The 26,523-nt window shown below is 43.2% G+C and overlaps 1 protein-coding gene across 1 annotated transcript in view; it reads right to left on the bottom strand.

Moving 5' to 3' along the window:
• The window catches only part of serac1 (serine active site containing 1), a 119,191-nt gene extending 96,285 nt beyond the window's left edge, over positions 1–22,906 (bottom strand). The window contains exons 1-4 of the mRNA XM_048600968.1: positions 22,868–22,906; positions 14,892–15,005; positions 11,727–11,889; positions 11,297–11,447 (exon numbers count right to left, since the gene is read on the bottom strand). Coding sequence (XP_048456925.1) covers positions 11,297–11,447; positions 11,727–11,889; positions 14,892–15,005; positions 22,868–22,906 — 467 coding nt within the window. The remainder of the gene's footprint in view (positions 1–11,296; positions 11,448–11,726; positions 11,890–14,891; positions 15,006–22,867) is intronic.
• Positions 22,907–26,523: the final 3,617 nt, after the last annotated feature.

Below are 26,523 nucleotides of genomic sequence, written 5' to 3'. Positions count from 1 at the left end.
TGTTTGAATTTCACATCCTTATAGGCTTAACCCTCTAAAATTGGCACAGGTTCTGAAAGTAATTGAAAGCATGCTCAGAGACGACATAACTTAAGAGAGATGAGGTGAATGGAGCTCACCCACAGTCATGGTATCCAATGATTTTGTGCAGACTGTCGAAAAGTCAATGCAGTTACGAAATCCAATTTGTACCCTATTCCATGATTAGAAGACTGCATTGAGAAGGTGGGACAGGCAACTTATATCTCTAAGGTGATTTATTCAAAGGAAACTGGCAAGAACCTTCATCCAAAAAAGCGAAGGAAATTTCAGTTCTCATGACTCCGAATGGACTTTACCAATTTAAAGTTGTGTCATTTGGTGTGAAGAATGCACCAGCTACATTTCAAAGATTAACCAATAAGGCTGTTTCAAGATTACCCTATTATGTGGTGTACATAGACAATCTGGAGATTTTTAGTCACACGTGGAAGGAACATTTGGAGCATCTAGAGGAATTGTTTGATTGACTTCAAGAGGCAGGTTTGGTGATAGATCTGACTAAGAGTGAGTTTGCAAAAGCCCAGGTCATGTTCCTCAGCCATATCATCGAACACGAACAGATGGCCCCACGGAATATGAAAACAAAGGTTATTCGGTAGCTGCACATACCATTGACAAAGAGGGAAATACTATAATTTCTGGGCCTAAGTGTGTTTTTATTGAAAATTCGTAACAAATTTCAGCATTGTGGCTGCTCCACTGACTGACTTGTTGAAGACGTGCAGAAAATTTGTGGACGGAGTTTCAGAAGGCATTTGACAGCCTGAAAGCTGTGCTGATCACCGCCCTGGTGTTAACAACATCCAATTATGCAAAGCCGTTAAGATGGCTATCAATGCAAGTTATATGGTTGTTGGTTTTGTACTCTTGCAAGATGATGACAAGAGTATAGGGAGACCTATTGGATGCTTTTCCAGAAAGTTGACTGTTCATCAAAAGAAATATCTCATCATTGGGAAGGATACCTTGAGTTTGGTGTTGCTGTTGCAACATTTCAACATTTATTTTACTTGTATGCTTGACAAAATTTAAGGATAAAAATACTAGACTATTTAGATGATGAAGTTTATTGTTACAGCCATTCAATTTGAACATTACAAATGTAGCAGGACAACAGAATGTCATTGTCAAAGCTTTGTCACGACTTTGATGAAGGAAGACAGAAGTGTTCGGTGATGGAAGAATTGTTGAATATTTACATGTTTAGAATTAGTACAATGTGTGTATCTATAATGTGGAGTACAAAAGTGTGAGGCTAAAGGCTTTGAAAATGAAACCATTTTGTATACTGATGGTTCTTTTTTTTAAAAGGGAAAGAGGTGTGTCGGCACTGTGCTTTTAAGGGAGGTGTGCTCTGTCCTGTTTCTGTTGCAGAGAGGTGTTGTCACAGTGGTGCCAAAATGTCTTCTTCAGACAGTTGGTAAACAGTTTTTGAGTTCTGCCTGGGCGTTTTTAAAAAGAGACAAAAGGATCTTGAGTGGACAGGGTCAGAGTTCCCTCAGACCCAGGAAAGCTTTTCATTCTGTTCTTATAGAAGAGAGTTTTCTGCTGGTTGCTGAGTTCCTGATTGCTATAGTGAAGTCTCAGGCAGCGGGGCTTCCTCTTAAAAATTTGAACAGGCAGATTGTTTCTTTCTTCTCAAGTAGAGAGAGACAGCACGTGAGAACTAGAACTGTTTTGCTTAATTGCATTTTTGCCAAAGTGTGTGTTTGTGGAATGCTGCCTATATTGGAACAGTTGTTGATTTGTGATTAAATAACACATTATTTTCTTAAGTATTTCAATAGAGTTAAAGCTATGCCAATTGTTGTTCTTCTGTATTTTAACTTTGTTGTAAGAATAAAGCATGTTTTGATTACAGCCTAGTGATGGACCAATTGAATCATATTGATGGACCAACTGAATCATATCGTGATTGAACCAATTGAATACAGCACCTTACATTTGCCTTTAAATAAATATAAAAATTAGGGTCTAGGCTATCTTCCTACAATACTCTGAAGGACAGTGTGGGCAGGTCTGGTCCATAACACCTTACTAATCAAAAACCTATCTATCTTTGTCTCAAATACTGTTCATGACCTGACCTCCACAGCCTCCTGTGGCAATGAGTTCCACAGATTCGCCATCCTCTGGCTCAAGAAATTTCCCTTCATCCCAGTTCTAAAGGGATGTGACTTTACTGAAACTATACCTTAGGATCCTCGTCTTTCCTATTTGTGGAAACACCTTCTCCACATTCACTCTATCCAGGCTTTGCAGTATTATGTACGTCTCATTCAGATTCCCCTCTCATCCTTTTAAACTCCATTCACACAGACCCGGAGTCCTCGACCATTCCTCACATGACAAACCCTTAATCCCCAGGATCACTCCAGTAAGCCTCCTCTAGAACTCCTCCAAGGCCAGCAGATGCTACCTTAGATACAGGGGCCAAAACTGCTCACAATATTCCAAATGCAGTCCTTTTGAAATTACATTAACATTGCAGTTGCTTTCTGAACAGGCAAGTGAACCTGCATGTTAACTTTAAGAGAATTCTGAAATAGGGCTCCTAAGTACCCTTGTGCTTCAGATTTCCCCATCTATCCTTCCCTACCAAAGAGCGTAATGTCACATTTTTCCACCTATTCTGTCTGCCATTTCTTTGCCCACTCTCCTAGCTTGTCAAGTCCTTCTGTAGCCTTTGTGCTTCCTCATCACCACCTGTCCCCTACTGTCTATGTTTAAAGGTTTAGCAAAGATCTGTAGCTCGGGTTGTGGATGAGCTTGTTGACTTGCTCGCTGAGCTGGCTTGTTTTTGTTCAGACGTTTTGTCACCATGCTGAGTGACATCATCAGTGGAGCCTCCAATGAAGCGATGCTATTCTACTCTGCTTGGAATTTATACTGTCCATTCCATTATGGCGAGTACTGTCATTTCTGGTTTTGATCTGTATGGGTTTGTATATGGGGTCCAATTCTGTATGTTTGTTGATTGAAGTAGGGTGGAGAACCAAGCCTCTGGGAATTCCTGTGCTTGTCTATGTTTGGCTTGGGTTACTATGGTTATTTTGTCCCAGTTAAATTGATGACCTTCATTGTCTGAATGTACTGATATTAAGGAGAGTTCATCGTGCCGTTTTGCTGCTAGCTGACGTTCATGTATTCTGATGGCTAGTTTCCTTCCTGTCTGTCCGATGTAATGTTTGTGGAGGTCTTTACATGGTATTTTGTAAACCACGCTCGTTCTGCATGTTGTGGGAATGGGGTCTTTAATCCTTGTAAGTGTTTGTCGTAGAGTGGCTGTGGGCTTGTGGGCCACCATGATTCCTAGTGGTCTTAGGAGTCGTGTTGTCAGTTCTGATATGTTCTTGTTGCGGGATATCCATTTAAAGCGAGTATTTTGTATAAGTGTTCTTCCTCCTTCCTGTGTAGTTTTGGAGTGTTGCAGTAAGTCCTCATCCATTTAAATAGTGTCCTAATGCAGCTTTGTTTGTGGTCGTTGGCCTGATTGCTGCGGAAGTTGAGGATTTGATCTGTATGGGTTGCTTTTCTGTATACAGAGGTTTGGAACTCGCTGTTTGATGTACACCCCATTGGTGTAGCATTGATCTGTTTGTATATTTGACCATTAAAGATGAAGTGTGTGATGAGGCAGAGGTCTAGTAATTTAAGTATGTTGTCCTTGCTGATGGAGCTGCTTTTCTGCGTTGCTGTTTCCTCTAGTAATGGGGATGTTATGACCCCATGATGTTAGGGGAAAAGTACGTATAAAGGATTGGCTGGTTGGCATAAGGCAGAGAGTGGTGTCACCCATCTCAGGACTCATCGCAGAAGCAGTCATGAAAAGACTAGAACACACCACCCTCCCCCACACTCAACCTAAACTGTGGATTCAGTATGTAGACGACACATTTGTCATTATTAAACACAACAAATTAGAAGAGACCCACCACCTCATCAACACCGTATTCACAGGGATTAAATTCACAAGGGAAGAAGAAAACAGAAATCAACTTCCGTTTCTGGATGTTACAGTAGAGCAATTGACAAACGGAGTTCCAAACCTCAGTATACAGAAAAGCAACCCATACAGATCAAATCATCAATTCCCACAGCAACCACCCCAACATCCACAAATAAAACTGTAATAGGACACTATTTAAATAGGTCAGGACACAGTGCAACACTCCAGAACTACGCAGGAAAGAGGAACAACACTTATACAAGATCCTCGCTTTAAACGGATATCCCACAACAAGAACATATCGGAACTGACAACGAGACAATTAGGAATCACGGTGGCCCACAAGCCCACAGCCACTCTACTAGAAACACTTACGAGGATTAAACACACATTGCCACAGCACGCAGAACAAATGTGGTTTACAAAATACCATGCAACGACTACTACAAACATTACATCAGAGAGAAAGGAAAGAAACTAGCCATCAGAATACATGAACATCAGCTAGTAGCAAAACGGCACGACAAAATCTCCTTAATATTGGTACATTCAGAGAATGAGGGCCATCAATTTAACTGGGACAGGGTAACCATAGTAGTCCAAGCCAAACAGAGACACGCACGGAAATTCATAGAGGCATGGTTCTCCACCCATACTTCAATCAACAAACATATAGAATTGGACCCCATATACAAACCCATACAGATCAAAACCAGAAATGACAGTACTCACCATAATGGACCGGACAGTATAAATTCCAAGCGGAGTAGAATAGCATCGCTTCATCGGAGGCTTCACTGATGTCACCTAGCATGGTGACAAAACACCTGAACAAAAACAAGCCAGCTCGGCGAGCAAGTCAACAACCTCACTGTCTATGTGTTATCTGCAAAGTGAGCAACAATGCCCTCGATTTCTTTGTCCAGATCGTTAAGGCATACCATGAATAGTTGCAGTCCATCAGCTCCATCACTGATCCCTGCGGAATTCCACAATTCACTGGCTGCTATCCTAAAAAAGACATGGCAGCACGGTGGCTCAGTTGTTAGCACTGCTGCCTCACAGTGCCAGTGACCTGGGTTTGATTCCACCCTGTGGCGACTGTCTGTGTGGAGTTTGCACATTCTCCTTGTGTCTGTGTGGCTTTCCTCCATGTGCTCCGGTTTCCTCCTACAGTCCAAAGATGTGAAGGTTGGCTATGCTAAATTGCCTACAGTGCCCAAGGATGTGCTGGCTAAGTGGGTTCACCAGGGGAATTGCAGGGTTAGAGGGATAGGGTAGGATGCTCTTCGGAGGGTTAGTGTGGACTCGATGGGCCAAATGGCCTGCTTCCACACTGTAGGGATTTTATGTTTCTAAGATTATCTCCACTCTCTGCCTTTTGCCAGTCAGCCAATCCTTTATACATACCTTGCCCCTAACATCATGGGCTCTTATCTCATTTAGCAGCCTCCATTGTAGCATCTTGTCAAAAGTATTATGTAAGTCCAAATGAATCATGTCTGCTGGCTGTCTTTTGTCTCACTTGCTTGTTATCTCTTCAAAGAATTCTAACAGATTTGTCAAACATGATTTATCCTTGATGAAGCCTTCCTGACTCACCCCTTCCTTCCCATGCACTTCTGAGTACTCTGCAATCTCATCCTTGATAAAGGACGCTAAAAATCTTACCAATAATTGAGGTCAGGCTAACTAGCCTGTAGTTTTCTTTCTTCTGCCTTAAATAGAGGTGCTAACTCGAGTGATTCCTGAAGGATCACCACCAATGTCTCCACAATCTCCCCAGCTATTTTCTTTAGCTTCTGGGGTGTAATCCATCCAGCCTGGGTGATTTATCTACGTTCAGATCTTTCATCTTCCTCAGCAACTTCTCCATAGTGATGGCCCTATACTTAGTTCTGCTCCCTGACTCTCTTGAAGTTCTGGTATGCTGCTGGTGCCTTCAACTGTGAAGAGGAAGAGGGCACTATCATAATATCAGTAGAAACAGAGATGGTTGAGATAATGATGGGATGAAAATTGTAAGACGGGATGAAAAGGCAGGATGTACAGGAAATGTTGGTTGCTTAGAATGAATAAGTTGCCTGATCTGGATGGCTGGCATTTGAGATTGTTAAAGGGAGTGGAACAGGAATTCGCAGAAGGGCTTTCTATAGTCATCCATTCTTCCCTTGAGAACGAAGTACCACACAGTGATTGAACGCAGAGTGTTTTGTGACTGAGTGTTAAATTGTGAATTTGGTGCAGGTGGAAATACTACATATATGGAAGGGGGTGCTGCTTTTCATACTTTTTTTTTTAAATCCTGAAGTAGCTAGTGAGTGCTTTTTTTGTCTGCAAGCTTGGTGACCATAACTTACTCTTCCTTTAACTAACTAAACTAATAACTAATTGACTGACTAAATAACTAAATAAGACTGGACAGACAAGGTTGTGTTCCTTGACTGCAGCATGTAGAATTCCGTGGAATGCATTACAGTCCTGTGACCTACATCTACAGTGTCTGTAGCTTGAGAAAATTTGGCTCAGAGTTGCTAGGTCTAGAATCTCAGTTGGAAGTAATGAGGGTATATCAGGGAGACGAAGGGCTACTGGGGCTCATTGTTCCTGGAGCCAATCGCACACATTAGGTTAAGCAGAAGTGTACAACTGATTAAACTGACTGCAAGCGAGGCAGAATCTTATGAAGGAGATTCATCTCTTGAATTTGACTGATAGATATGTGGTGCTTGCTAGCTGTCTAGATAAGACTGCAGTGTGGATGAGTAAACGTGACAATGGTCACATGGTGCAGATCCTGATCATGTGGGGAAACCAAAAGAATGTGACAAGGGCGAGTATACTTAGAGAGATAAAATCCTGTTTGCTACAGGCACAGCTGGTGGCTCTGACAGTTATGTTGCCTGTTCAGGCTTAAGGACATTTCAGGATGGAAATGAATCTGAACTAGATGGTAGCAACAAGTGAAGCTAGCAATTTCATCCTGCTACTATGCAGTCTGCCAATCACTTAAATCAATAATGCAGTGTATGAACTTCAGTACTGTGATACCAGATATGCTGGTCATACATTCCAATGACTGGCAGATCATATCAAACAGCATATCCCTTTGATTGTTTGTAATAGGCAAAGTAGTGAATGTGCCCAATCAATCCATGCTTGCAAAATTCAGAACACAGTGTCCAATATTAGACGTGATTCTACAACTGAACAACATTTGCTAAATGTGCTCTGAGTTATTGACCATCAGGAAGATTATTATTGCTTATTATAATAAATTAATTATTATAAATTATGTTTATTATTAAAATATCTATGATTCTATTATTCTAAGCTCAAAGTGTGGCTTACTTACACATGCGTTCACAGATTCCTGCATTTACAAATGGAAAGAATATGACCACACAATGCACCTCTTCAACTGAATAAAAACTTGGGGATCAGCTTTCCTGTGCATTCCTCATAGCAATACCTTGATCAAAGTTGACTTGTCGGTTTGAATTTAAACAAACTCTTGGCAGCTGCTTATTCGCTGGAGGATTCACCATGGCAATATCCCTACCAGAGTCTACCTCTGAACCAGTTAATATCCTCTTCTCATGCAAAACAAATTCTTGTGTCCTTTGAGATTTTGGTGATTACAAAGTGAAAACCTTTGACAGCATGTCTCTTTACCAGCAATACTAGAACTAAGAACTAAAAATTCCACTGGACCTAGTGTTTTGCACCTTAGACTCTTATGAGAAGTGGTTGCAGAGATAGTAGACTCCCTGTCTGTAAACTTTGAAATTTCACTAGATTTTGGTAAGATCCCACCAGATTGGAATATCACTAATGTAACACTTCAATTCAAGAAAACAGAGAGAAGCTAGTTAGCTGAATATTTGTCACTGGGAAAATGCTAGAATTTATTCTTAAAAAAGAAGCAACAGGATATTTAGAAATTCATGTTACAATTGTGCAGATTCAACATGGCTGTGCATAAGGGAAGTCAAGTTCAACAAATTCTTGAGAGTTCTTTGAGAACATAAAAACAAGGTGGATAAGAGAGAACCAGGTAGCTGTTGTGGATATTGAAAAGGAATTAATGAGGTGCAACCTACATGCTAACTGCACAAAATAAGAGCTATTTTATTCACTCACAGGACATGGGCGTCGCTGACTGGCAGTATTTATTGTCTGTCCCAGAAAGTGGAGGTGAGCTGCAGTCCATGTAGACCCACAGTGCTGTTAGTGAGAGAATTCCAGGACTTTGATCCAGCAACAGAGGAGGAGTGGTAATATATTTCAAAATCAGGACTATGAATGGCTTGGAAGTAAATTTGCAGGTGGTAGTGTTCCCATGATTGACTGATGTTGTCCTTCCAGATGGAAGTGGTTTGGATGGTGCTGTCTTAGGATCTTGGATGAATTTCTGCAGTGCATCTTGCAGATAGTCCATACGGCAAGTGCACACTGCACTTTTAATCTTGACTAAGAAGGCGGATGAACTTACAGCATTGAAGAACACATGGGAATATAATATCATTACAAACACTGAGACGTGATAGAAGGAAGGATAGAACTGGCAGCTCAACATTCCAGGGTATAAAAGTAAGAGAGGTGGGGCATTCTGTTGTTAGTAAAGGAAATCATCACTGCAGTAATGACGAAGGATGTCATAGATGGATCATCAAATGAGGCCATCTGGGTAGAGGTCAGAAATAAAAAAGGGGTGATTACCTTGCTGGGATTGTACTACAGGTCTCCCAACAGTCAGAAGGAGATAGGGGAGCAGATGTGCAGGCAAATCACAGAAAAGTGTGAGGAAAACAGGGTTTCAGTTGGAGCGGACTTGAACTTTGCTAACATTAATTGGAATTGCCTTAGTGTGAAAGGATTAGATAGGGTGGAATTTCTGAAATTCATCCTGGAGAGGTTTTTCTGCCAGTACGTAGACAGTCCAACAAGAGATGAGGCAGTGCTAGACCTAATCGTGGGGAATGAAGCAGGTCAAGTGGTTAAATTTTCAGCAGGCAAGCATTTTGGGGATAGTGACCATAACTCAAAATTTCACAGTCATTATAGAAATAGATAAGGATATGGCAGAAGGTGAGTGTCTAAACTGGGGGGGAAGGCTGATCTCACTTTCACTGGATATCTGGCAAACAGATGGGAGCAGGTAAAAGCAGGCAAGTCTACATCTGAAAAGTGAGAGTCTTGCAAAATTAGCATAGTCAGAATTCAGGCTCAGTATATTCCTCTAAGAGTGACGGTCAAGGACAGGAAGTACAGGGAACTCCGAATGTCTAAGAAAGGGAACTAAGAAAGCATATGTTAGATACGGCACATTAAAAACAGGGAGGCCCTTCAAAGCTACAGAGAATGGGGATATTTGTGGAGCCTCCTCCTTCAGTGAATTGTCCACCACTATTCACAACTGGATATGGCAGGACTGCAAAACTTACATATTATCCGTTGGTTGTACGACGATAGATGACCACAGAATCCCTACAGTGTGGAAACAGGCCCTTCAGCCCAATAAGTCCACATCGACACTCAGAGCATCTCACCCAGATCCATCCTCCTACAACCCACCTAATCTACACTCCCCGAATACTACTGGCAATTTAACATGGCCAATCCACCTAGCCTGCACATCTTTGGACTGTGAAAGGAAACCAGAGCACCTGGAGGAAGCCCATGCAGACACGGGGAGAATGTGCAAACTCCACACAGACAGTCACCGCTGGAATCAAACCAGAGTTCCTCACGCTATGATGTAGCAGTGCTAACCACTGAGCCACCGTGCCGCCAACTGTCTATCACTTGTTGTTTATGCTGTTTGGCATGCAAGTAGTCCTGTTTGGTATCTTCACCAGTCTGACATATCATTTTTAGGAATGATGGTGCTCCTGGCATGCCCTCCTACTCGTTCCATTGAACCCGGGGTAATCCCCAGGCTTGATGGTAACGGTTGAGTTGGGAATATGCCAGGCTGGGAGCTCGCAGATTGTGTTCAAGTATGATTCTGCAGATGTTGACAGCTCACAGCACTTCATGGATGCCCAGTCTTGAGTATTCTCAGTTTGAAGGCAGGACTTCATCTCCACAAGGGTTGTGATGTGGTCACTCTTTCCAGTACTGTCATGGACAGATGCATCTGCGGTAAGTAGATTCAAGAAGGTGAGGTCAAGTATGTTTTTCCATCTTGTTGATTTCTTCACCACCAGCTGCAGTCCCAAACTTGCAGCTATGTCCTTTAGGATCTGAGCAGCTCAATTGGTAACACTGCCGCCGAACTACACTTGGGAGGTGGACACTGAAATCTTCCACCCAGGGTATATTCTGCACCCTTGCCACACTCAGCGCTTCCTCCAAGTGTTTTTCAACATGGAAGAATACTGATTCATAGCTGAGGGAGGATAGTACATGGTAACCAGCAGGAGGCTTCCTTGCCCACATTAAACTGATGCTCTTGGGGTTCAAAATCAATGTGAGGACTCCCAGGCAACTGAGTGTATACCACTATGTCATCATCTTTGTTGTGATTTTAGGGATAATATATTCGCATTAATGCAGGATTAGCTAATTCAGAGAAAACGGTTGGGAAAAATTGGTCATTTTCAGCAAGGAAACCTGCAAATAATGGAATACTGCAGGGATAAATGTTGGGGCCTCAAATACGTGTGTCAATTAACTCTCATGAATCTCCTTACAACATTTCACTGTGCTAATGGTACAAGGTAGAAGCGCCCTATTGAAAAGGATAAATTCATTCACTCATCCCGTATAATAACAGCTAAGCTGCATGCAAAGGGAATGCATATCAGAAAATTTATAAAATGAATTAAATTATAAATCATAGAATCCTACAGTGTGGAAACAGGCCCTTCAGCCCAACTAGTCCACACCGACTCTCACAGCGTCCCACTCAGACCCATCCCCCTATAACCCACCTAATCTACACATCTCTGAACACTGCAGGCAATTTAGCATGGCCAATCCACCAAGCCTGCACATCTTTGGAATGTGGGAGGAAACCGGAGTACCTGGAGGAAACCCACGCAGACACAGGGAGAATGTGCAAACTCCACAGTCGCCCGAGGGTGGAATTGAACCCAGGTCCCTAGCGCTGTGAGGCAGCAGTATTAACCACTGTGCCACCGTGCTGCCCCAGGCTTATAAAGTAATGAACTACACAACTGGATGCAGAATGTCAGGTACTGTGGTCTTAAAAGGTGAAATTCTTAAGTAGCCTCCCTAATCTAACTTGCCAAAGGTTAATTGTTTTGAAAGAACAAAAAAAATTCAATTTACATTTACCTGGTTCTATACTGAGGATGAAGAATATATACTCCATCCTCATACTTTTCTTTCACGGTGTCCCTGTCAAAATTAGCTAAAGCTCTGGCCGCATGTGAAGCCTGAATAACATGTGGTGATTTCATTCCTTCAGCAAGTACACCGATCCATCCTACAATTCAAGAATTCTGAGCCTTAGATTACAGATTACACAGCTTGTAATATGAGTAAGAAAAATACATTTAGCAATATGGATAACTGCACAATATGTTGAAGTCAATGGATAAAAAGTAACCTAAATACAACAAATAGAGAAAACTGAATAAAAACAGCTATAATAAAATAAAGGGTGAATCTTTATCACAACTATGTGAAATGCATAAAATAATAAATTAATCTTAATTCTTTTCAAAATAATTAGGAAACCTGACATAGAATAGTTTCACTGTACCTGACTGTGCCACAGCTGAGTGAAGATGTTCATGTAAAGCCAAATTTCCAATTGTTCGAATGATATTTCTTTGAATTTTTGGAGAATCTTGACGCAGCTGATATATTTTCTGAAGCAACTGCAGACCTCCATTCATTACAATCTTGTCACAGTGGCTTGGAACCTGATATTAGTGCAAATTCAAAGTGAGTCATTTGAGATTAAAGAAACTTGTACGAATACAGTACAGGCAGCATTACACAGCAAAATGATGCAACATTACACAGAAAAGATCTGCCTTTTCAAACTAAACTATGAATTAGAGTTGTATTTTGTGCAACAATTCCCCAGTCAACAATAGGTCCAAACAAAAGCACCAGTCAGTACCATTCCTGTCCTACAATGTTCTTCCAATGCTGCAACATCCTTTTTTGGGGAAGCACGGTAGCTCGGTGATTAGCACTGCTACCTCACAGCACCAGGGACGCAGGTTCAATTCCAGCCTCAGGTGACTGCGCAAAGTTTGCACATTCTCCCCATGTCTGCATGGGTTTCCTCTGGGTGCTCTGGTTTCCTCTGATAGTCCAAAGATGTACAGGTTAGGTGGATTGGCTATGCTAAATTGTCCACAGTGTCCAGGGATGTGTAGGTTAGGAGGATTAGCCATGGGAAATGCAGGGTTACAGGGTGGGTGTGCATGGGATGCTCTTCAGAAGATAAGTGTGGACTCGATGGGTTGAATGGTCTGTAGGGATTCTATGATTCTCCCATGAAAATTTCAGCTACCAATTTAAAATAGGGCACTGCTACTAGCACAAATCTACATACGAGATTATTTTAAAATAACAGAGGAGAAACAGATGCCACTTAAATATTACAAAGCTGAAAGAACAGAACAATGAACCTTACAGTTCTGTTGAGAAAGCACAAAGAAAATGGGTTAAATATTATGACCTTCAGATTTTCAGAATGCACACTGGGGCCCTGTGAAGGTCCTGACAGATGATATAGGATCTGAAAGGGTTAATACTGAGGAATGCCAAAATCACTATCCACCAGAATAATGTAATATGGACTTGTGAGCAGAACAATTTATGATCTTGAAGGTCCGAGGTCTAACTCCTCAACATCTCTGTAACAATGTCGATTGTATTGATTCATCATTTGTTAATATGTAATAATCTATATCTTGTTAATGACAAGAGATTCTTCTAATTAAACCAGGATATGTTTTCTCTCTATCACTCCGTGTCAAGCTGTCCCTGTGCTTTCTTACACTTAAAGAAGATGGTGTAAGCAATCTTCATCATAAGTGGCAGTTCATACACCATAGTGAGTAGGCCTGCCAAGCGATGACACAGTGATGGAGTTTGTCATCAACAGCGCCATCAAGCAGCGTATGCTTCACAAAAACCTGCTCCCTGATGCTCAGTTTGGATTCTACCAGGGCCATTCAGCTCCACAGCATCTCCAATAAGAAATAATCCACTGCCCCTTCACCTTCAATGAATTAAATCCTAAGGCTCATCATTGACCAGAAACTCAGCTGGAATCATTATAGGCTAGGAATACTGCAGCCAGTAATTCACCTGACTCCCCAAAGGCTGTCCACCATCTACAAGGACAAGTCAGGAGCATGGTGTAATACTCTCACGCGCCTGAATGAGTGCAGCTCCAATAACACAAGAAGCATGATCCCATTCGGTACTGGTAAATTGGGCAAAATAACGGCAGGTGGAATTTAATCCTAATAAATACGAGGTGATGCATTTGGGAAGTCTAATAAGGGAAGGATATACACAATTAATGGCAGGTCCCTAGGCAGTACTGAGGAACAAAGGGACCTTGGTGTACAAGTCCATAGATCCCTGACGGTGTCAGCACAGGTCTGTGAAGTAGGCATATGGAATGCCTGCCTTCATTAGCCATGGTATAGAATATAGAAGCAAGGAAGTCTTGTTATAACTTTTAAAGCTGTGGTTAGGCCACAGATGGAATCTCGTAAGCAGTTCTGGTCACCACACCATTGGAAGGACGCAATTGCGCTTGTGAGAGTACATAGGAGATTCACCAGAATGTTGCCTGGGGCAAAAAATCTCAGTTATAAAGTGAGACTAGATAGGCTGGGTTTGTTTTCCTTGGAGCAGAGGAGGCTGAAAGAGTATCTGATAGAGGTATACAAAATAACGAGGGGCATAGACAAATTAGATCATGAGAATCGTTTCCCCATAGCAGACGTGTCAAAGACCAGAGGGCACAAGTTTAACGTGAGAAGTAAGTAGTTTAGAGGACACCTGAGGAAAAATATTTTCACCCAGAAGCTGGTATATATGTGGAAAGCACTGCCTGAGGGGGCAGTGGAGGCAGGTCCTCATGCAACCTTTAAGAATCATCTGTATGAGCGCTTAAAATGCTAGGGCACAGTAGGCTATGGACCAACAGCAGCTACTTAAATGAAGCTCAGTGCTTTTGTTGAACATATACTGTCAGTGTGAGGATAAAATTGATCTAGAAGGGGCTCTTGTGGTGCACTGGTAATGATCCTACCTCTCTGCTAAGAGGCCAAGGTTCAAGTCTCACCTGCTCCAGAGGTGTGTAATAACATCTGAGGAGGTTGATTAGAAAATATAAAATTAATTCAAACTCTCTAAATAGATTTGAATGATTGAACAAATTGTGTAGCTAGATAGCTTTTGTTGTTCTTCCAATCTAATTTAGTAAATCATAGAATCCCGACAGTGTGCAAACAAGTCATTCAGCTCAACAAGTCCACACTGACCCTCTGAAGAGCAACCCACCCAGAACCATCCCCTAAACTATCCCTGTAACCCTGCAGTTCCCATGGCTAATGCACCTAACTTACACATCTCTGAACACTATGGGCAACTTAGCATGGCGAATCCAACTAACCTGCACACCTTTGGACTGTGGGAGGAAGCTATAGCACCTGGGGGAAACCGATGCAGACACGGGGAGAATGTGCAAACTCCACACAGACAGTCGCCCTAGGTTGGAATCGAACCAAGGTCCCTGGCACTGAGGCAGCAGTGTTAACCACCGCGCCACCGTGCCACCCACGTTTCTTGACAATAGATTATAACACGTTAAAATGCTTAGTTTTATCTCTTTAACGAAAAGACAGAATAATTTTATTCAGAGCCTTCAGGGAAAATAACAGAACTTTACCTTAGAATGTTTGGCTAGTGCTTGAAGACAAAATGATTCAACCTTCTCAGATGGAACAGAGCTTAGGCTCTGTGCATAAGGAAGCCCATTCCCCCCAAAACACCATAAGCCTCCCTGAAACACAAAAAATTAAGTAACTTTATTCACATCCTTTACATACCTTATAATGTCATTGCATTCCTCTTCTCACAGTGTAGTTTTCTTTCAATTCATCCTGTATCTTTGTAGATGTTTAAAAATAGCTTTTAAGTCATGAAGCACCTTGCACTATTTAAATAAAATAAAGGTGAACTCCATGGAAATTCCCTTTATCATGCATCTCAAGAAGCTGGTTTGCTAACCCTCTTACCAAATTTCCTGCCTCCTTCCTTTGCATTGTCCCAGCATGAGTATATTTTACCACATATATGATCAAAAACACAAACCTTGCTTTTAACACTTTGGGGTTTCCACTGGTGGTAAAATGTTCCAGTTTCTATAAAAGGTTTTCGAAGCCCTTGGGTGCATGCAGATAAAATAAAACTATCCCTGCCAAAACCACAGGCAATAAAAGTGGATATATTTTCAACATGCAGAAGCATATGCACTTCATGTTACATTTCAAAAAGCCCAGTTTACTAAACACAACTGGTAAATATGTAGTAAACATTTTTGTTTTTACAATTTAGCACATGAATGGTAAGACCTTTTCAGATACATTTGGAGAAGCAAAACTTGCAGAATAGTGAGTTAAAAGTGTGCAAAATTATGTATGCCTGTGTGAAACAATGTTCTTTATCTACTCAAATAAAAAATTACCAAGATATTTTGACAATTGAGGAATTTGGAATCATGATTTTGAATTAACTTTTATTTATCTAATTAGTATGGAGAAAGAATTTCAGCAAACCCTTCTAATCATATCTGAATACTTATGCCAGAGACAGAAGCTAAGGTGTGATTTCCAGTCTGCATATGCAGTAAAAAAGTGGAGACAGCAAAATATTTTTGTCAACAGTGCATTCTTATTCAAGTTTTTAAAGGAACAGAAAAGCTGGTGTGCTTAAGACAACCATCAAATCTATGATAAAAGGATAAAAATCACTTTGTTTTATAAAAGAGGGAAACTAGGTATTCTGATGTGGGACATAAACATCAGCAGAAATCTAATGGGACAAGTGGCCTGTTCCTAAACTGTGGTCGCGACTGTGTAATTCTATCTTTGCAAAAAAATAGTCCTCCATAGATGATGTGAGGCTGATGTTTGATGCAATTAATGAGATGTGAAAAACAGAGGACTGTTGAAGTTCAAAGCTGAACATGGTGGCAGAAAAGGAGTGATTGACTGAAATGAACAGTGACTGTACAATGAGGCAAGATGTAAGGGGAAAGGCAATATAATCAGAAAATTGGAGGCTTAAGAGATTTTTGACAATGATAAACATCAAAGTTATTTCTGAGGAGAGAGGCAGAAGTACAGAGGAAACTTTATTGAGTGAAAACTTGTTAGAGAAAGCAGTGGTTATACAAGGTTTATTAACACTGCAGTAAGAACCAAGTTAACAAGGTGGGCAATTAGTGAAAGACAAAGCAAAGAATTGTGAATACTAGGGACGTGAAACACACAGAAACAGAAATTGCTGGAGAAACTCAGAGTCAAAAGAATGTAACTTTTCAAGTCTAATTACCCTTCTTTAGAACCGATAGCAGCTAGGAAAAGGTGTTTTATGCAGATGATGGGAGTTGAGGTGGAAAAAGGACTAAGCAGATAGACGGTGACAGAGCCCAGGTAGGGAGAAGAAAAGGTTAGGCAGACAAACAGTCATTGACAATAAATCATGGGAGGTGAGAAGCTAAATAAGTGATCATGGTGGTGGGCAAATGACATAGCAGGAGGCATTCATGCTCTAAAATTATTCAACTTGATGAGCCCCGAGGCTGTAATGTTCCTGAGCTAAACATTAGACGTTGTTCTTCCAGCTTGCATCAAGTCGCTGGAGCACTGCTGCAGGCCTGAGATAAATATTGGTGTGAGAATACTATGGTGTGCTGGAAATGGCAGGCAACTGGAAGCTCAGGGTGATTTTTACAGACAGAACATAGGTTTCTACATAGCTGTCACCTGGTCGTCTCTCCAGTGTTGAGAGGACCTCATTGCTTCACCTGGAAGGTGTGTCTAGACCCTTGGATAATGAGGAGGTAACTGGGCAAGCTTTGCAGCTACTGTGTTGCGTTGGAAGATGTCATGAGGGCATTGGCAGGTGTTGGGAGTGGAGGGGGAGTGAGCCAGGATTGTCCCAGAGGGAAAAGTCCTTGCACAACGCCGACAATGGAGGGATAGGTGTGTCTGGTGGTTGTATCCCACTGGAGGTGACAGAAGTGGCAGCTTACAGTCATATAGCATGGATAGCCCAACTATCCATGCCAACCAGGTTTCCTAAACTTAACCAGTCCCACTTGCCAGCATTTGTCCCATATCCCTCTAAACCTTTGCTGTTCATGTACCTATCCAAATGTCTTTTATATTTTGCAATTATACCTGCTTCTACAACTTCTGGCAGTTCGTTCCGTACACGCACCACTCTCTGTGAAAAAAACTGCCTGTCAGGTCTCTTTTAAATCTCTCCCTTTTCAGCTTAAACCTATGCCCTTTAGCTTTCTCAAGAAATTAAAGTATAGGAATTGAGCCTAGTGCACTGACATGGATACAGAACTGGTTGGCAAACAAGAAACAAAGAGTAGGAATAAATAGGATCTTTATCTTAGTGGTAGTCAGTGACTAGTAGAGTACCACAGGGAACAATGCTTGGCCCCCAGCTATTCAAAATATATGTTAATGATTTACATGAGGAAACTATATGTAACACCTCCAAGTTTGTAGACGGCACAAAGCTGGGTAGGAGGGTGAACTGTGGAAGGGAAACCAGATGCTTTAGGTGTGATTTGGACAAGTTCAGTGAGTGGGCAAATGAGTGGCAGATGAAGTACAACGTAGATAAATGTGAGGTTATTCACATCTGGTAGCAAAAACAAGATGGCAGATTATTATCTGAACGGTCATAGATGAGAAAAAAAGGAAAGGTACAAGGAGACTGGAGTGTGTTTGTACACCAGTTACTGAGTGTAAGTACATAGGTGCCGCAGGCAATAAAGGCGGCAAGTGGTATGCTGATCCTCATACTAAGAAGAATTGATTATCTGAGTAGGGATTCTTGCTGCAGGTTTACAGGGCCTTGGTAAAAACCACATCTGGAGTATTGTGTGCAATTTTGCTCTTCTTATCTGAGCAAAGATGTTCTGGCTTTGGAGGGAGTGTAATGAAGGTTTACCAAACTGATTACCGGGATGGCAGGATTCACAAATGGAGACAGTATCAGTTAGGACTATATCCACTGGAATTTAGAAGTGGTGGTAGTGGTGGTGTGCATGTCGAGCGGGGAGGGTGTAGATATCTCATCAGACTACACAGGGTAAATGCAAAGGATGCTCCAAAGACTAGGAAGTCTAAAGCCACGAGTCACAGACTACGGATATAGGGTAGAGGTAGTAGGAACTGCAGATGCTGGAGAATCTGAGATAACAAGGTGTAGAGCTGGATGAACACAGCAGGCCAAGCAGCATCAGAGGAGCAGGAAAGCTGACGTTTCGGGCCGAGACCCTTCTTCAGAAATGGGGGAGGGGAAGGGGATTCTGAAATAAATAGGGAGAGAGGGGGAGGCGGATAGAAGATGGATAGAGGAGAAGATAGGTGGAGAGGAGACAGACAGGTCAAAGAGGCGGGGATGGAGCCAGTAAAGGTGAGTGCAGGTGGGGAGTTAGGGAGGCGATAGGTCAGTCCAGGGAGGATGGACAGGTCAAGGGGGCGGGATGAGCCTAATAGGTAGGAGATGGGGGTGGGGCATGAGGTGGGAGGAGGGGATAGGTGGGAGGAAGGACAGGTTAGGGAGGCGGGGACAAGCTGGGCTGGTTTCGGGATGCGGTTGGGGGAGGGGAGATTTTGAAGCTTATGAAGTCTACATTGATACCATTGGGCTGCAGGGTTCCCAAGCGAAATATGAGGTGCTGTTCCTGCAACCTTCGGGTGGCATCGTTGTGGCACTGCAGGAGGCCCAGGATGGACATGTCGTCTAAGGAATGGGAGGGGGAGTTGAAATGGTTTACGACTGGGAGGTGCAGTTTTTTTAGTGCGAACCGAGCGTAGGTGTTCCGCAAAGCGGTCCCCAAGCCTCCGCTTGGTTTCCCCGATGTAGAGGAGGCCATGACGGGAACAGCGGATACAGTATACCACATTAGCAGATGTGCAGGTGAATATCTGCTTGATGTGGAAGGTCTTCTTGGGGCCTGGGATGGGGGTGAGGGGGGAGGTGTAGCGCTTCCTGCGCTCGACTCCATTTTCTCCCCCTTGGTCCAGGAACTCCCTACCTACGTCCGTGACACCACCCACGCCCTCCTCCTCCTCCAAAACTTCCAATTCCCTGGTCCCCGACACCTCATCTTTACCATGGGCGTCCAGTCCCTATACACCTGCATTCCCCATGCAGACGGCCTAAAGGCCCTCCCTGCTTCTTCCTGTCCCACAGGCCTGACCAGTCCCCCTCCACTGACACCCTCATCCGCTTAGCCCAACTCGTCTTCACCCTTAACAACTTCTCTTTCAATTCCTCCCACTTCCTACAGACAAAGGGGGTGGCTATGGGTACCCGCATGGGCCCAAGCTATGCCTGCCTCTTTGTAGGTTATGTGGAACAATCTCTCTTTCGTAGCTACACTGGCCCTAAACCCCACCTCTTCCTCCGTTTCATCGATGACTGTATCGGCGCCGCCTCGTGCTCCCACGAGGAGCTCGAACAGATCATCCACTTCACCAACACCTTCCACCCCAACCTTAAGTTCACCTGGACCATCTCTGATACCGCTCTGTCCTTCCTGGACCTCTGTGTTTCCATCTCTGGCAACCACCTAGAAACCGATATCCATTTCAAGCCCGACTCCCACAGCTACCTAGAATACACCTCCTCCCACCCACCTTCCTGCAAAAATGCCATCCCCTGTTCCCAATTCCTTTGCCTCCACCGCATCTGCTCCCAGGATGAGACATTCCACTCCCATACATCTCAGATGTCCTTGTTTTTCAAGGACCGCGACACCCCCCCCCCCCGCAGTGGTCGAGAACGCCCTCGACCGTGTCTCCCGCATTTCCTGCAACTCATCCCTCACACCCCCTCTCCGCAATAACAACCAAAACAGAATCCCTCTCATCCTCACGTACCACCCCACCAACCTCCGGATCCAACGCATCATCCTCCGACACTTCCACCATCTGCAATCTGACCCCAACACCAAATACATTTTTCCCTCCCCACCTTTATCTGCTTTCTGGAGGGACCACTCTCTCCGTGACTCCCTTGTCCGCTCCACATTCCCCTCCAGCCCCACCACTTTTCCCTGCAACCGCAGGAAGTGCTACACCTGCCCCTACACCTCCCCCCTCACCCCCATCCCAGGCCCCAAGAAGACCTTCCACATTAAGCAGATGTTCACCTGCACATCTGCTAATGTGGTATACTGTATCCGCTGCTCCCGGTATGGCCTCCTCTACATCGGGGAAATCAAGCGGAGAATTGGGGACCGCTTTGCGGAACACCTACGCTCGGTTTGCACTAAACAACTGCACCTCCTAGTCACAAACCATTTCAACTCCCCCTCCCATTCCTTAGACGACATGTCCATCCTGGGCCTCCTGCAGTGCCACAACGATGCCACCCGAAGGTTGCAGGAACAGCACCTCATATTTCACTTGGGAACCCCGCAGCCCAATGGTATCAATGTAGACTTCATAAGCTTCAAAATCTCCCCTCCCCCAACCGCATCCTGAAACCAGTCCAGCTTGTCCCCGCCTCCCTAACCTGTTCTTCCTCCCACCTATCCCCTCCTCCCACCTCAAGCCCCACCCCCATCTCCTACCTACTAGCCTCATCCCGCCCCCTTGACCTGTCCATCCTCCCTGGACTGACCTATCGCCTCCCTAACTCCCCACCTACACTCACCTTTACTGGCTCCATCCCCGCCCCTTTGACCTGTCTGTCTCCTCTCCACCTATCTTCTCCTCTATCCGCCTCCCCCTCTCTCCCTATTTATTTCAGAACCCCCTGCCCTTCCCCCATTTCTGAAGAAGGGTCTCGGCCTGAAACGTCAGCTTTCCTGCTCCCCTGATGCTGCTTGGCCTGCTGTGTTCATCCAGCTCTGCACCTTGTTATCTCTATCAAGGATATGGGGTAGGCCTTTTAGGACTGAGTAGAAGAGAAAGTGCTTCACCCAGACAGAGTGTTGAGCACGTGGTATTATCTGCCACAGTAAATGATTGAGGCCAAAACATTGAATATCTTCACAAGGGATTTCAATATAGTTCTTAGGGCTAAAGGGAAATGTGTATGTTGGGAAAGAGTATGGTTGAGAAAGTGGGAAGAGCAGCACCAAATTGGATTATTAGCCATGATCATACTGAATGGCGAAGCAGCTTGCAGGATTGAAATGCTCCTATTTTCTATGTTTTGGTTGGCTATGGAAAAGACTAAAAAGACAATCAAAGTAAGAATTACCAATTGGGGGAAAGCCAATTTCAATTAGGTAACAACAATCTAGCCCCGATAAATTGGAATTAAAGGGTGGGAAGTAGAATAGTAACTGAACAATAGGCTGCCTTGAATGCGGAGGCTGGTGGGGTAGAAAGTGAGGGCCCAGGCTCCATACTGGTGTTGTGGAAGGGAGAAGAATTAGTGAGGACAGAAGTGCAGGAAATGGGTCAGACATGGCTAAGGGCCCTGTCAACCATGGTAGTGGGGAATCCTTGTTGAGGAAAAGGGCGGATATTTCTGAGGTGCTTCTGCAGAAGGTGGCATCAGCCGAACAGATCTGATAGAAATGCAGAAACTAGGAGAATGGAAAGGAGTCCTTACAGGAAGCAGGGTGTGAGGATATATAGTTCAGAGAACTGTGGGAGTTGGTGGGTTTGCAATGGGTATCAGTGGCCTGTTTATTCCTGGAAATGGTAACAGAGATGTTCAGGAAGGTAAGGGAGATGCCAGAAATGGACCAGATGAAATTGAGAGCAGGGTGAAAATTGGAAGAATAACTGATAATTTTTCCAATTCCAGATCAGAAGAGAAAGTGGCACCAATGATGTCATTGATGTACAGGAGAAAAAGTTGTGGGGCAGAACCCAAGTAGGACTGGAACAAGGAATGTTCCAAATACCTCACAGAGACTGACATAACTGTCATGTGGGTACCGATAGCAACATCTTTGATCTGATGAAACAGAGAGGAGTTAAAGAAGAAATTGTTTTAAGTGAGGACAACTCAGCCAGGTAGAGGCTGGTGGTGGTGGCTGGGGATGGCTCAGGCTGCCTATCCAGGAAGAAGTGGAAAACTGCAGGAGTACTCTGATGGGGAATGGATGTCTCGAGGAATTCGACATACATTTGAAAAGGAGACGGCTGGTGCTCAGGCTGGAAATTTTGAAACTGATGTGTAAAGCATTAGAAGAGTTGCGGATGTAACTGGGAAGGGACTGGCTGAGAGGAGGAAAAAATAATTGAGTCAAGGTTGGAAGGAATAAACTCTGTGGAGGAGGAACAGGCAGAACCAATGGGTCTGCCTAAGCAGTCCTGTTTGTGAATTTTGGGAAGAAGATAGAAGTAGGCTGAATGGAGTTGGGGGACTTTGAGTTGGTAGGCTGAGAGGGAAGCAGGTGGGGGAGGGCAGGGAGGTCTCCGGATGCCATGAGGTTAGTGAGAGTGTGGACACAATAGCCTGATGTTCAATGGCGACATCATGGTCCAGGGGACTTAAGAGGAGGTGTCCAAGAGCTGACGCTCAACTTCTACAGTTTAGAGGTCAGTATGCCAGACAACAACAGCAATACCCTTGTTGGCAGGTTCCTTTTCACCTGTTTCCAACCTTCTCCCTCCACTTGAATCCATCTCTCTGGCCTTTTACCTGTTCATCGAAAACGGTCAACTTGATATTGGTCACCATTACTTTTCTGCTCCCTTCACTTATCTCTTTCTGAACTGACTGCACTCCATGCTCTCAGATCCAGTCCTGACTTTGTAAGCAAACCTGCTGACAAGGATGGTGAAATCAGCTCCTTCCTTGTGCAGATGTATTATAACAGGAAGTTCACTGGCATATTTTAACTTAACTCTTATGACCATCAATTTGAAAAACCAGGAAGCCTTTAATGCTACTTGTTCTCTAATGCATTTCAACAATATCATCCATATTTCATTAATTAATTGAGAAGTTATTTTATGATATTTTATAGAATTAACGATGTCAAAAGATGTAAGGTCACATATTTTATCAGTTGGCTTTCTAGCTTTCAGTGTAATTAATTCATCTACCTTACATTGAATTAAGTTAAATATATTCAGCTTGTATGCCTCCTTGAGAGATGAAGTCACAGAGCACAGCTGCATAAAAACAGAGGACTGAATTCTCTGGACACTATGGAAAAAGAATGGAGGCAGAAGAAGCAACTGGACCAGGAAATTTCCCAATCATTCCTACCTCAGGGAAGTTTCCTATCAGTCCATTTGGAACTGGATCAGCTGCCTGCAGTCCACTGAGCCAAACAATGTCTGACTTTTGCAATGTCCAGTATTTTCTTGCTGTCTCAGCATCCACCACTCCTCTATCCCTCTATCTACTATCGTCCATCCATCACCTCCTCCCAGATTGCAAAGCCCAGTAATTCATTCGAGGTGACATCTGTTAGTGGGTCAGGGAGACCTCAGAGTTAGAGGTGCTATTCCACAGTGACAAGATGACAGAGATGAAATCCCACAGATGCTTCTGAAACCAATCCTGTGAAGGAGTTTAAGCCCAGCCTGATGACTTACTTCAGGCCTCCTCTATTTGCTGACTTCCCTCGAAGCAACCAAAGGCACTTCATTTTGAGGTGCCATCGTGATAGTCTTTCTGTCTCAGCGCAACTTACTTTTCTCAGAGTGTTGCCAATTTCAAGAACTGTAGATTCTTGGACTGCAGCGTCAGGCTTTGGAACCCATCTTCTATCATTAATTGAATAGCAAGCACAGGCAATCATTTAGAGGTCTATCACCCAAGTGATCACTGACAACATGGACAGGCTTGGAAATGATTATTGGGCCATAGCTGGCATTTCATCATCATCTAGAAATCAGAGTACTGGAAACAACTACACAGACAGAAACCAACACACAGAAAAGCTATGTAAGTCAATGCATCATTTATTCTAATATTAATCACTTTGAATCATGTAAATGTGATTTCACTTAGTTCCTATTAATGTGCTGGGTTTGGCTCATGTGTTGGGATGGGCAAAGAAGAAGAAATTGATATCCTGACCGATGAACGGCATTGTAATTAAGAGTACAGGAAGGCAGGGTGGAAAGATCCACAGATTATTTTGCAGATGTGCAGATAATTTCAAAAAGTATGCTGGAGCTATGAGCTATTGGAGTTCATTGTTCCTTTGTTAAATTCATTCATGGGATGTGGGTAGGCCAGCATTTATTACCCATCCCCACTTTCTCAGAGGGCAATTAAAGATCAACCACATTGCTGTGGGTCTGAAGGCCATGACATGGAGGCCAGACCAGGCAAGGATTGCAGTTTCCTTCCCTAAAGGATGTTAGTGAGCCAGACGGGTTTTTCCTGACAAGTGACAATGGTTTCATGGCCTTCATTAGAATCTTAGTTCCAGATTTTTATTGAATTCAGATTCAGCCAAATGATGGAATTTGAACCCGCGTCCCCAGAACATTACCTGGGCTTTCCGATTAATAGCTCAGTGATAATACCACTAGGTCATTGCCTCCTTCTGTGACCATAAAGATGTTTCCTTCTTCACTCTACAACTGAAGAGATAAGGGAGTTGGAGGTAACAACCCAGACAGGTGCCTGTGTTTACTCAAGGATAGCTTTTACATCCGCTCATGGTTTCTGTTCGGACTTTCATTATTTTATTTCTATTTTTCTAATTTTTGGTTTGGAGAGCTAAAATTGAGAATTGAACTTTGAGCATTAACCTGTTTTGGGAAGGAAAAGACAGCAATCAAACTTATGTTTCCTTTTGGGAACTGGCCTGGAAAGATAACTGCAGGTTAATTATTATCCTAAGAACACTACCAACATTTTGGCACCAAGATCTTCTAAGATCATGACTGGCAATAGGTTGGATGTTGAATTAATCAATCAGGGGCAGATTGGTGCTGGCCAGCCAATCACAGAGAATATTAGTAAAAGCGAGGACGAAAAAAGTGAACCAGTTCTGACTGGGGTTTTAAAGCTTCTGGACAATGATGCTGCTTTCTTGCTCTCTCTTTCTTTGTTTTCACGCATTGCCGATTTGTTGGTTGTTCTGATAAGAAAATACCCCTCTCTAAGAAATGGATGAATAATTCTACAAGTTAATGGTCCTATTTGCATGAATCAGTGACTTTGGAATTCAAGCAAGACCTACAGATTAACTGCCTGTCAAAAATTCCATTAACCATGGATTTCTGAAGGCCTGGGTACTCATTATGAGACTGCTGAACTGGCAAATGACAATTCTTTATTTATTTCTATTCATTTATCCTTTAAATTATGTCTGTCTGTCAGTGTGTGGGTAGGAGCTCTGGTTAAAGAAGACTGGGCTTGGATCATTGACATTAAGTAGATTGTCTTGTTCCACAAGACCTTAGGATACAGGAGCAGAATTAGACTATTTGGCCCATCAAGACTGCTCTGCATTTCCATCACAGCTGTTATGCTTTTTAAGCCCATTCTCTTGCCTTCTCCCCATAACATTTGATCCGTTTACAGATCAAGGACCTATTCCTGTCTTAAATACACTCAACAATTTAGCCTTCACAGCCTTCTGTGGCAATGAGTTCCATAGATTAACCACTCCTCTGGCTGAAGAAATTTCACCTTATTTCAATTCTAAAGGGTTGTACCTTCACTCTGAGGCTGTGCCCTCAGGTCCTAGACTCATCTATTTGTGGAAACACCTTCTTCACATCCACTTTACCCAGGCCTCTCGGTATTCTGTCAGCTTCAATCAGATTACCCCTCTTCCTTCTAAACTCCATCAAGTACAGACACAGCATCCTCAACTCCTCACATGACAAGCCCTTCATCCTCAAGATCATTCTTGTAAACCTCCTCTGGACCTTCTCCAATGCCAGCACATCTTTCCTTAGATACGGGGCTCAAAACTGCTCACAATATTCCAAACGTGGTTTGACCAGAGCCTGATACAGCCTCAGCAGTAGATCTCTACTCTTGTATTCTAGCCCTCTTGAAATGAATGCTAACATTGTATTTGCCTTCCTGACTGCCAACTGAACCTGTACGTTAAACTTGAGAGAATCCTGAACTAGGACTCCTAAGTCCCTTTGTGCTTCAGACTTCTGAAGCCTTTCCCCATTTAGGAAATAGTCTACACCTCTTTTCTTTCCACCAAAGTGCATAACCTCGCACTTTCCCAAACTGTACTCAATTTATCACTTTGCCAAATCTCCTAGATGTCCAGGTCCTTCTACAGCCTCTCTGCTTCTCAACACTACCTGCCACTCTACCTATCTTTGATGTTATTTATCCATATTGTACTAAAGTTATGTTAT

Source organism: Rhincodon typus, chromosome 9 (assembly GCF_021869965.1).
Source record: "Rhincodon typus isolate 14 chromosome 9, sRhiTyp1.1, whole genome shotgun sequence".
In the NCBI taxonomy this organism is placed as follows: domain Eukaryota; kingdom Metazoa; phylum Chordata; class Chondrichthyes; order Orectolobiformes; family Rhincodontidae; genus Rhincodon; species Rhincodon typus.
Note: the sequence above shows the minus strand (reverse complement) of the source record. Positions and strands in the feature narration are given on the sequence as shown.